An 11,919-nucleotide genomic window follows, 5' to 3' on the forward strand; every position below is an offset into this window, starting at 1 on the left:
ATCGGAATCGACCACAATGAAACCGGACAGGACAGGTCCACTAGAGACACGAATTCCCAATATTCGTTCTCTGCAATGACACGAAACGCGACCTTTTTTTGCTATAGGGACAGGCTGCGAATGACCAGGGCGTCAAGCAGGTATTCCGCAGAAGGCAAAGAAGCGGACACGTGCTAAAAGGAGGTTAAGGGAGCCAGAAGACAAAATACACGTTTTGGTGCATTACAGAAAGACTGTTTTGTCCCTATAACGATTATAATAACTTTATCGCAAACTCCGAACAAATAATCCGGATAAGGAAAACAGATGAAACACGCGGATAACTATATTTTTGGTGCTGCCCTTTATTAGTCACTCCTGATCATATTACGTCACTGCAGTGGGAAATTTGAAAGTTTCCCCATACTTCTTGTATTTTTTTTTTTTTTTTTCTGTTAGAAAAGTCTTTCGCGGCTTAAATGGGGCTAAGTGAGTTTCCAAAGGCTAGTTCTTTGAAAGTGACCGAAGTTGTATTTTGTGTTCACGGCGCCTTCAGATAATTTAGCAGACGAGAAGGGAACACCACCAGGCGAGAGGGGCGGTTGCGCAACCGCGCGTCAGTCTGCGCGTCGCAGCCGAGAAAAGGGCCCGGGGAGAACCGCAGTCCGCGCGCCGCAGCAAAACGGGGTCACGCTGGGGAGAGGAGGGCAAAAAGCGCGCCGGGGAGGGCTGCGCCGCCGCGGCGGTATCGCCGACGGGGGGAACACGGAAAGAAACGACCTTGGCAAGGTCGTTGTCTTCTTCCAGCGCGCCCGATTCAAGCCCGCGCTCACGGCGCCGATAGGCAACGACGGTGGCCCGGAAAGGATAAAAGCAAGCAGATGACATCATCCCACACTCACTTACTTCCCAGGGGATTTTCCGGCGATCCCCCGACCCCGCGAGGTAGGGGCTTGAGTTCGTAAAAGGCTGCTGGTATGCGTTCACTACGAACTGGTCTAAAAAAACATAATCAATAGGCCCCCGCATAAAACTTTTATCGAACTGAAGCGTTCATACTACGTCCCGTAAGCGGCGTGTTTTTTTTTGTTGCACATCACCGAGTAACGCTGCCCTAAGAAAAGGCACGGCGACGGCAATAATGTTCTCGGCTCTTAAGACGACAGAGCAGCAATGTTTGCACCAGGATCGCCTCGACTTCACGGAGGACATTTGCGATCCCCCGCATTAAAATAAATTCTTGTTATAACGAAAACGAATTATTCGAATTCCGGTTTTACTCGAAGTTTTCAACGGTCCCTGCTGCAGTGTACCGTGTACAACAGACACTGCACCGTGTACAACGGACTTCGATATAGCGAGGGGTTTACTGTACATCGAAAGATGACGCCGCTGTCGCCAGGCGAGTGACAGTCGCAACAACACAACAGCAGCCCGCGTAACCAACGTAAACCGCCTTCCCCTTTTCCATTGACGCTCGGGGGTGAGCGCGCACCTGCCCGAGGTACGCGGCGGCCGCTTCGCTCAGCGCGTTGGCTTCCCAGGGACGCGGGGGCAACGCTCGGTGCGAGGGTCCCGTTAGGCCCGCCTCGCCCGCTGCTGCTGCTGCTGCTGCTGCTGCCATCTTTGTGTTCGCTTGGCCTCGCGCCGAGCGTTTCTGTACGCCCGCAGCGCCGCTGCCGCTGCTGCTGGCTCGAGTGGGAGCCGACGCCGCCCCGATTGCGTGCAGCGTTGCGGAAGTTGCGCTGGCACCCGTCGGGCAAACCCGACAGCTAACACCACATTCGGGGAAAGGGGTGGCACAGAAACGATCTTCAGCACGTGTTTGTGTTTATAATAAGTAACGAGCGACCGTGTTAAATAAACCATTCTACGTGGCGCCCGCTAGCGCCTCGGTTGTGGGCTGTATCCTAGTGATGGTGATTACGATAAAAATCCAAATGACGACGATAAAAATGAAACGAAATATGAGAAACACGGAAAAGGTCAACTCCAAATGGTTGAAGTTCAGAAAAGACACAGTGACCAAGATACGACAAAAAAAAAAAAAATACGTGCTCAAGGGCAGAGCTGTTGGATGGACGGCTCGGCAAGGAGGTCGGGTTCAATTCCGCGAACAAGACCAGCTTCTTCGAATTGCATCCCTTGTTTGTCCGCTTGAGCGTGGTGCCTCTCTCGTCGGCCAATGTTCCCGCACCTTTATCAAAGCTTATCGGTGCTGGTCTTCCAGCCACACCAGAACGATAGAGCCCGCTTCGGAGAATCCGCGCAAGCCCGTATACCTTAGAGGAACTACTTCATTTCGCGCAGGGACGCCCGTCGTAAGAAGGCTCGTCAGCTTCGTAACCGCTGCGCGTAACTGGCGGCGGGCTCGTCCGCCTGTGGCTGCCAACGATGGACCTTGGAAGTCGGCGCCAGCCGCCTTTGCCGACGACGACGAAGCGATCGGCCGGCTTGGCGCGGCGCGTTCTCAAGCGCTGCCGCACCGGACGTGTTTCGAAGCTAGGCGGTCCGCCTTGCCATGCTGCTCGAGTGGTCCCGCCACACGAAGGAGGGAAAGCCTCGGCTCATCGGAACGCGTCTGCTCATCTCCGGGAAGGAACTTCGCTTCCGCCACTAAAGGATCTTTTAGAGAGTCAAACATCATAGCAGCTTTAAGTGAGCCGTGAGCAACCAATTACCGCCACGTTGGCGGTCGGCGGCAGTTCAACAGGCCTTCTGATCAAGTCGGCGTTGTTGGGCTGCCTCACTCTGTGTGACGTAAGCGCCGGAACTCGCTCGCGCCACTCTGCAGGGAGGAACGGCGCTGGACGTGACTTCGCTGACCAAGGGGACTGCCCACTAAAAAGTCCTACACTGCGGCTCAACGAGGCAGCCGATGCAGAGCCACGAACGCGCGATGTCCAGCGCCTGCTCGTGGGAAGGACCACGGCGGATCTACCGGTGCCACGACCGGGAGCGCGTGTGCGTTGCCATAGAAGAAGCTCACTAAAATATTTGCGGCCACTGCCTAAAAAAAAAATTTTATCTACGACCCAGTATGAAACTTATGTACATAAACAGGAAGGGGCGAGCGTTCAAAACACTTCATGTTCTTATACGATTCACAGGACAGCGCGTAATGTTCGAAACAGATGTTCGAAACATCGAAGATGTTCGACACGTAATGCTCGAAACAGATTAGGGCCTGATCTTTAATCAGGAAATTCACTGAAATGACAGGTGCCGTTACATGGCGGACTAAATGTGAGAGGGAGAATGGATGTCGGCAATGAACGCTCTCGTAAAAATAGAATTTATAGAATTGATAAATCTAGTTTAAGACAAAAAGACTTCAAGAGCGCGATACCGACTGCTTCCCTAAAGTGATACGAGAAGCTAAGGACGTTTTTAGCAAAATACCAAATACAAATTGGCAGCGACAACAAAATAATACTTGTACTGACACGCAATGCAGTATTCAGACTGACCCGGTAGACAACGTTCTCCTGGGCGCATTTACTCATGCAGTGCTCACTGTCACACTTTCCTCTTTTTTGGGGGGAGGAGGGAGACAACGTCGGACATTTCGTGAGGTTGCCGCAGCTACCCAACTTCTATGTAGACGCGCTTTCCAATTTAATCCGCTGTTCTACCATCGTGTGCTTCTGAAACATCTAAAGTGCCCTGCACAACTCGTAACAGCTTCCTCAAAGGGGCAAGATGCGCAGTTTGCTTCTAACTAGGTCACAGGAAAAGGGTGAACACACGTACGGGGATGATAACATCGCGGAACATGCCCAGGTCAGAGCTAAACGACTGTGCGCGGTGCTATCGGAGAAATGCAAAGCAGCAATGGGGTCGCTGGGTCGTTATCTCGTTTGTTTCCCCTCGCAAAGTCATCAAACGCGCAGCAATGTGCACGAAGCATACTGCGATGCGTTGAAATTAGCCAGTTCCCGGTCACGTGCTGGCTACTTTCATCTATTTCCTCTCTGAAAGACAAAGGTAAGTGGGTTCGTTTGGGTGAATGTGAAGTTGAGCTGAACGAACTGTTGCTAAAGTACTCAGACTTCGAAGCATTGGCGACGACTCATAGAAGCTGCATGAGACGTGGGGAATGTCCGGGTAGCATTAGTAAGCGCGAAAGCCCTGTCAAAAACTTCGGGCGGCGTTTTCGGTCGCAGCAGGCACATAGGCGGCGTCAATTGGTTCGCCTTCGTTGACCCGCTAACCTGCTGTACAGGATCGCCGTATAGTGACCAAACAAGAACGTTATCAGTTATATTTTGTCGAAGATGCCCGGATAATAAACGAGCTTTAGAGCCACACTGACGAGTTGGACTTGTATGCTACAACAATACGGCGTAGTTAGGGGCCCGGCGTCAACGCTACGCAAGTAGGCGTCGATAGCGTATCTTACTTCATTTATTTATGGGCTCGCGAAATTAATATAAATAAAAAGCCATAATTCGTACCAACGAGCGAACGACCGGTACAAATTCACGATAAAAGAACTGATGTCACGTTACTAAACGCAATGGGAGGTTGATCAATAAAAATATACGCAAACACGGCAGGAAAGGCATCGCAGCGACCAACGCTTCGTGGGGGGAATGAGTCGGCTTTGGTTGGTGATTACCAAACGGGCCACGCAGAAGGCAGTCGGGACGTGTTCGTATAGTATCTGCGATACACCTCTACACGCGCAGAGCTACGCAAAGACGCCGTGATTAACAGACCACTCCGATGAAGTTATCGCCTCACGTCTTGGAGATTTCTATCGCCGCTTGAGTCGTGTCTGCTGACCTCGCCGACAAGTTCAACGTAGTAGCAGGGAGGTTTCCGTACTTGGAAGTATTCGCGGGGAATACCTCTTCGAACCCGGCTGTTCTGTGAGTTTTATCTTTGCAAGTCTAGCCAACTTCTCGGGTCACCGCAGTTTTTTCACAAGTGATTACTCCGGAGTTATTAAGTGTGATGCAAAGTATATTTTGGCGCAAGTAATATTAAACTCGAAAGTTCGCTTTTTACGCAGTTTTAAGTGACAGAGCGTTTCTCTATCAGGTTTCAGAGCCGTGGAAACTATCAGCTTTAAATCTATTGGCGACGGATTACACGCACGCGCACACAAAATAATTAAAACATGCACCTCTCCGTCTAACGATGTTTGAACCCGAAGCTTTCTCGTGACGCATTCTGTGTCTGAGTTTTCCTAAGCGCTTCGACCCTGTCGAAATAGAAGAAATCGGATAGACGCTTGCTCCGTAACGCAAGGGACCCAGATTCAATTCCGGCCACCGCAAGCGTTTTTTTCTTTCACTTAACCTACGATCATTCATCATCATCGCCAGAGAAAGTTGGCTTTCCTGCAGCGCGTTTTCGCATTACAGACGCCGCATCAGTGAGAACACTAGGGCTTCGCTTTGAAACGATTCAGAGTTCCGCAGAGCATTTCTAGGGTGTTCATATCCAAGCCGACTTTTTGCTATATTACATATATAACTTCTGCAACGGTTTTGCAGTCGGCCTTCTGAGCAAGAAAGCTGGGAATGTTCAGCGAACCGGCCACGGCACATCAGGCCTCAACGTAGTGCGTAACGAACTGAACAAATTACCCACAGCAATAAAGACATCTGTAAATGCCACGTGGCAGCCTTCCAAACATGAATGTCCATTGCAACAAACAATCACGTTCATCAAACAATCGGGTTACTTGCCTTGAATGCATTCCGGCGAGTCGGCACGCCAGGGCGCAAAATATTCCGCACGGTGGTGCAACGAAAGCAATTTGTCACTTCTTTTGCATCCACAACTCAGCGGAAGTCTACAAGAGCTCATAAATCTGCAAGCAGTTCCGGTTCACGACACGTCACGAGCGCTACATACTGTTCACTCGCCGTCACCCTTAACACGTGTTTTTCTGCACGGCCCACGCATAGTTTAAACGCTGTACTTTATGGTGAAATTCGCGCTGACTAGAAGGATCATTTATCTTACCTTCGTCCATTCTCCAAAATGGCACACTAACCGGCCAGTACGGACGAGAGACAAGCCGGTCAGCAGCCATCAACCAAGCCCTCGTAGTACGCAAAAACGTTCCGCAAAAGACGACTCACGCGGACACTGTGGCGATTCGCGAGGGATTAGTACTGCATGAGTCAGCGATAAGGTCGTCATGACAACTCCGGACGACTTGTACGCTATACATGACAGTGACACAGCAGTGGGACCCCGAAGCACCCCATGCCCCTCTGAAAGAATGCGTGTTGGAAACCACGTGCTCCCCATGTGGTGGTGAAAATTCCTGGAAGGCCAGCGATTCAGGTTTTAAAAAGGTTCCCCCCGACTTCTTAGAAGCGTCCCGACTACTAGTACTAACGTTCTTACCACTGCCAACAGTATAAAGCCTTACCAGTACGAACCCGCTGACAAGTGCAACGGGTGGTTAAAAAGTTTTACTATAAGCGGTTAATGTGCAGTTCCCTATTAGACGCCGTACTTTTGCATGAGTGAAACATGCGGGTCACAGAACGGCTACCAAGGGACTGCAAGTGGGGAAAGGCGGACAACGTGACGGAAAATAGAGATGCGAAATTTTGGGGGATGGGAGCCGCAAGTCAGGTGCGGTTGGAAGTCTATACGAGAGGCCTTCGTCCTGCATTGGGCAATAACAATCTGATGATGACGATTATGACGGCGGGCGATTCAAAAGGAGTATACTATAAAAATGCGGGGCCGCACACAGTGTTCGAGCACAGGATATGGCTGCTCACAGCTTAGCATTGTTAACCGTGTCTGTCACGTAAAAAATGAGCAATTTGAGGTTGGATAGCTGAGGAAGAAAAGAGCGGGAGCGAAACCATAAAATAAGCGCTTCCGACGTAAGTAAGGAAAGGAAACTGGCAGCCTTCAGTTCGCGACACGCGCGTATTGTCGTCCAAAGAAAAGGGCTGCAAGCCACGAGGGTTTCATAACTGCTTCCGCCCGTTGCCGAATTCGGTTTTAGCGGTGTCCAACCCCCGCAATACGCTGTATCTTGTTCGCACCACCGCTCCTCGGTTCTTTTCTTTCGCTGCTTCACGGTTTCCGTGTACTTTTGCTGTTTCTTCTTTTTTCGCGGAAGACGGGAGAAAAAAGGCAGCCAAAGGAGAAAAGCGCGGTTTCCGGGTCCGGATCTCTCTCTCACCATCTTTTTTATTTGTTTAGTTGCTCTCACCGGACACGTGCCAGGTAGCTTACGGCACACATGCGCGAGATCAGGAAAACGATCTACCTGTATCGCAAAGCACAGCTATAGTCCCGCTTTAAAGGAAAACCTAGATCATCTCACCTAGCGACAGGCGATAACAGGGGGCGGCGGGTTTTCTCAAAACGAAAAGAAAAACACCCCGAGATCCGGAAGCACGGAAATCGCACGCGGAATCAAGCAATCAAACGGGGAAGCCAGCGCGCGATCCGGCGACAGCCCGGGCGACCCGCCGGTCACGTGACGTCGTCGTCCGGTGCACTGCGTGCCGTTGCCTGGAACCGCGTGGGCGTAAACACAGGACGCACGCGGCGACAGTCGAGGGCCCCGAGACGCCAGCGGGCCACGGTAGCGTTATGCTCTGCGGGCTCCCAATGCGAACGGAGCGGTTTGCGCAACGAGAGACGTAATGGACGACGCCGTGGTGGCGTCGAGCAGCCGCCGCCGTCAAAAACAAGACCGCTACGAGGCGCCGAAGGACACTCACCCGCCATGCACGGGGGGCAACCCTTCCGGTCAGACGATATTCAGGCCATTTTGGGAGGGGATGGGCGGGGGTGATTTCGTTTCGGACACCGGCACACCACAGGCAAGGAGCAGACGACACTACTACATTGCGACAGTTAGAAAAAGGAGCGGAGGGGCGGAGAGGCGCGCGCGAGAAGGAGACGTCCACACGCGGGGGAGAGGTAGGCTTCTCCGCAGGCGCCTCCTCGCTCGAGGAAGTGCTGCTGCCGCCGTAGGGGGGGCTTCGCCGCCGCTCAAAAGGCGAAGCGGCGCGAAACGGAACACGGGCTTGTTGTCAATCCTCGCTCTTCTTGACTCCGGTGTTCCGTTCTCGCCCTCCCCGCAGCAGCCGATTGGACTTTGCGCGGGGGGGCTTAATTGCGGATCCGCTACACCGCTTCGGCGGTGCCGTCAGTCGAGGCAAAGAGTGCCTTGTTTACGAGCCGATATCGATTCGCATCTTGCGCTTCGGGGAAACGCGTGCGTTGCGGTTCCCTCCCTCGCCCCGATTGTTACGCGCACGAGAAAACTCCGCGCTCTCGACGCCGCTTCCGGGTTGCGCCCAGCGCGCTTCCGAGCGGAGCCGATTCGAGTGGGACGAACGTGGAGGGAAGCAGAATAGGGCTGCGTAAACGGACACGAAGAAGACACCAAACACGATAGTGCGGTGGACGCATCTTCCATCCGCTCGCGTCGCATAGGCCCCTGTTTTTCTTTTTCGTGCACTGTTACATTTAAGTGGGATCAAGAGGGAATAGTTTGAGTAGCCACGCAAACATCTGGTCAGTACGGTTTGTTATAGTTTACAGCCACCGCACTAAAATCACCCATGGGGTAAGCTCTTCTGCCCGTGATCTTCTAGAAATGGGATGGTACCAAAGACAGTTCATTCGCACATTACGTTCTCCCCACAGAGGTACCTATAAACGCAATACAGGCGTAATTCGTGATATCTACTGACCTGGAAAAATGGGAAGATATTTCGGAAGTGGCAGGGATTTGAAACGTATAGGAGAACCAGCGCTCGTTCCTCGCAGAGAAATTTATATGGGATAGCTCCTGCTTCTCGAAGAGAAATTCACGCGGCAGCGCTCCCTTCCCCCAAAGAGAACTTCATACGGTACAGCTCGTTCCTCGCAAGGAGAAATTCACGTGGTACAGCTCTTTCGTCGCAAGGAGAACTTCATATGGGACAGCTCCTCCATCGCTAAAAGAAATTCACGTGGTACCGCTCTTTCCTCGCCGGGAAAACTTCATACGGGACAGTCTCTTCCTCGCAAAGAGAACTTCGTATGGGACACGTAATAACCGCGTAGCCACAGGTCAAATTTACATAGGCCAACGGAACCCTAATTGACACATGCGTAATTCTGTGACACGGCTACCCAAACAACGTGCACTGTTTACCGCTCTAGACCTCTAGACCCTGAATAAAACGAACCGTTACACTAGTTTTTCTTGCTTTTCGTTAATTGTACCGGAGTCAACGCATTGAGTTCTCGGGAAGCACGCGGCATCACGGGCAATGTGATATTGGATCGGCTCGCACGCGAGGGCCATTCCACGAGCTCATCAGTATAACTCCCTTTATCCAATGAGGACGTCAACGGAATAGCCACAACTCTTGGATGGCGCATGCAATGGCAGCACTGGCGGTACCCGGACCTGCAGTACGCCCCCCTTTACGCTATCGACCCGCAGTGTACGTTTCGTATACCTCACGGTTTATCGAGGCAAACAGAGTGTGCTATACATCGCCTGCGCCTCAAAGTAGCCTGTACAAAAACCTTTCTTAACAAAATCGGTCTGATGGCATCACCTCTGTGTACGCTTTGCGGTGTACGAGAAGACACTGAACACCTGTTCTGCGTTTGTCCACGTTTTAACTCGGCGCGGACGACAGCGCGAAGTTTATTATGGGCGAGAACTGTCAGCATGGAGGACTTTTTCGGCCCCTGGAACAGCGAAGACAGGGCGGTGCGGGGTTTTAAAGCTCTTGCGCGTTTTCTCAGACTCTGGACTCGACTCCAGCCTGCGACTGCCTCTGACTTTTTTTCTGTTTTTTTATGTGTGTTCATGTGTCTGTCTGGTGGAGTTTCTTTCGTTTTTTTCTTTCTTTTTCTTATTTGTAATATTCATGTAAGCATATAACCCCTATCACATGTTCACCAACCATCTGAAGTAGCAAGCCCAGCATTATGCAGGGCTGACCTCTTCGGTCTCATTAAAGAATTTTCTCTCTCTCTCTCTCTCTCGGAACAGAATATGAACTAACTGCTGAGCTTGCATACCAGGAGTATCTTCACTGAAAGGTTCTACCTGTGCGCACCAAAACCGGAGTGTTTGACTTGTGTCTGCATACCTGACCTGGCGTCTAAACTTTTGCGCGGCGCCGTTAACTCGCATATCTTCGGGGGAACGTTTTCGGCTGCTTACTTTGTATGTATGTACACGTATATGTATTTCTGCGTATGCCAGTGCGGAAAGAGCTAATTAAAATTTTGAGCACGCGTCGGTTGAGTCAATCAGCGTAGTGTCGCACTTTTTTCCGCATACTGCTGAACCATTTTGGGAACTTCCGCATTGCGCTTTTCGCCTTGTTCGAGCTGCCGCCTGCGAGGAGCGGAAATCTGGAATAGCGCCCGTTACATAACCGGGGTCAGCGGAGGCATCGGCTACAGGGACGCTTCCGGCGAGCGCAGCACGTGGGCAACGCAAAAGCCGTTCTGAAGCGTAATTTTCTGCCAGAAATTATTTTTATGTACGGCAATGCGGACACGCGTTTTGACGAAAAAACTGTGCCGTGAGCGTTGAGCGTAATCTTCCGGCGTGAAACATGGGTTCTGAGAGCTGGGTTCAAAGAAAAGAAACTTAATATGAAAAAAGGTGTTTTTTTTTAAAACGTAGATTAAGTGATGCTGTAAGCTCGGGTAAAGAATCAGTTGCCTCTATATAAACAAACTTCCTCCCCTGCCTTTCCCACGGTACCAAGCGGCAAGAATTTGGACGATACCTACGGATATACGCCATAAAGAGCAGCACATCACGGTGGGGTATTAAACTACAATACACAGAAGTAGTTGTGGGGATACAAAAAAAAAAAAGAATACGCACCTTTGATGGAGCCGGACGACGTCTGGGGCTGAACCACCTCGACTTTAGTGTAGCTGTTACTCCAAGACATTTGACAGTTGTCTTCGACTGGTCAGAAGTGTAAAGGGCTGCAGCAATCCAGAGCGCCGGCACTCCGAAGTCTGGGGGGCCCCCGCATCGACACAGGGGGCGCGGAAACCCCCGAGCCACCACCGAGCTCGCGACCACGGTCTCCCCCCCGGACCTCCGCACACAGGACCAGACCAAGAGGGAAGGAAGAAAAAAAAGTAAAGGGATCTAGGATAGGAACGAAAAAAAAGGAGAAATGGAAGAGGGCGGCGAGGAACGTGGAGTGTGTCGGGTGCGGCTAGTCACGTCGTATCATGACCGAAAACCCTCGGCGCCCGGGCCAAGCACGCCGTCAGCTGGTCGGTCCCGTCGGAGGAGCCCGGAGGTGCAATCCCACACATGCGCCAGGCCCGGCGGAGGTCAGCTCGGTCACCAACACACTGAAGCACCAGCGCGCTGCTGGCGCGAGTGGATCACTGCCGCCACCGCAATTCACCCGCGATGGCAAGAAAAATCACTCGGGGAGTCGTTGGCCGCCGCGTGCAGCGCCGTAACCTCGCTTCAAAGGTGACGAACGCGCGCGCGCACAGCAGCAGTTTTGCAGGCGCGACAGAAGAAAACAAAGCGAAGGGTTGCAACAACAGGCGTGGCACAGCAGACGACGAACCCCGGAGCGAGCAGGCGGCGACCGCTGCGAAACGCGGAAACGGAATAATCCACCTGTGTGTACCGCTCCACAGCGGATCTGCGGCAATGTGCTGGGCTCCGTTCGCCAGCCGGGACAGTGCGATCGCCTCCTCACCGCCGCGCCACCCTCGCCCAAATCGAGTGCGCGCGCGGCGGCGGGTTCACTGCGCCGCCTAGGGGGGAGGCCGTCGGCGGCGTCAGCCTGCGCTGCGCCCGCAACCAACACTGCCGACGACGATCTCGACGGCGGCGGGCGACCGGCTTTTCGCGCTCCTGCTTGCCGTTGCATCTGCGCTGCCGGCGAAACGGAACAGCGGGCAGCCTTTTAAAACCCGACGAACGAATTTCAGAAGAGG

At 52.4% G+C, this 11,919-nt stretch overlaps 1 protein-coding gene across 5 annotated transcripts in view; it reads right to left on the reverse strand.

Moving 5' to 3' along the window:
* Positions 1-11,649, reverse strand: part of Hr3 (nuclear hormone receptor 3 ROR-beta) — a 125,894-nt gene extending 114,245 nt beyond the window's left edge. The window contains exon 1 of one of the 5 annotated variants that reach the window (XM_077706839.1): positions 10,829-11,649. In XM_077706839.1, the coding sequence (XP_077562965.1) occupies positions 10,829-10,898 (70 nt within the window). In that variant the 5' untranslated portion in view covers positions 10,899-11,649. Of the gene's footprint in view, positions 1-7,694; positions 8,002-10,828 lie in introns of those variants that run through there. The other 4 variants (XM_077706840.1, XM_077706837.1, XM_077706838.1 and 1 more) reach the window with 4 other exon arrangements.
* Positions 11,650-11,919: the final 270 nt, after the last annotated feature.

This window comes from Haemaphysalis longicornis, unplaced genomic scaffold (assembly GCF_048455015.1).
Source record: "Haemaphysalis longicornis isolate Haplotype H1 unplaced genomic scaffold, Haemaphysalis longicornis Haplotype H1 scaffold_4, whole genome shotgun sequence".
Classification (NCBI taxonomy): domain Eukaryota; kingdom Metazoa; phylum Arthropoda; class Arachnida; order Ixodida; family Ixodidae; genus Haemaphysalis; species Haemaphysalis longicornis.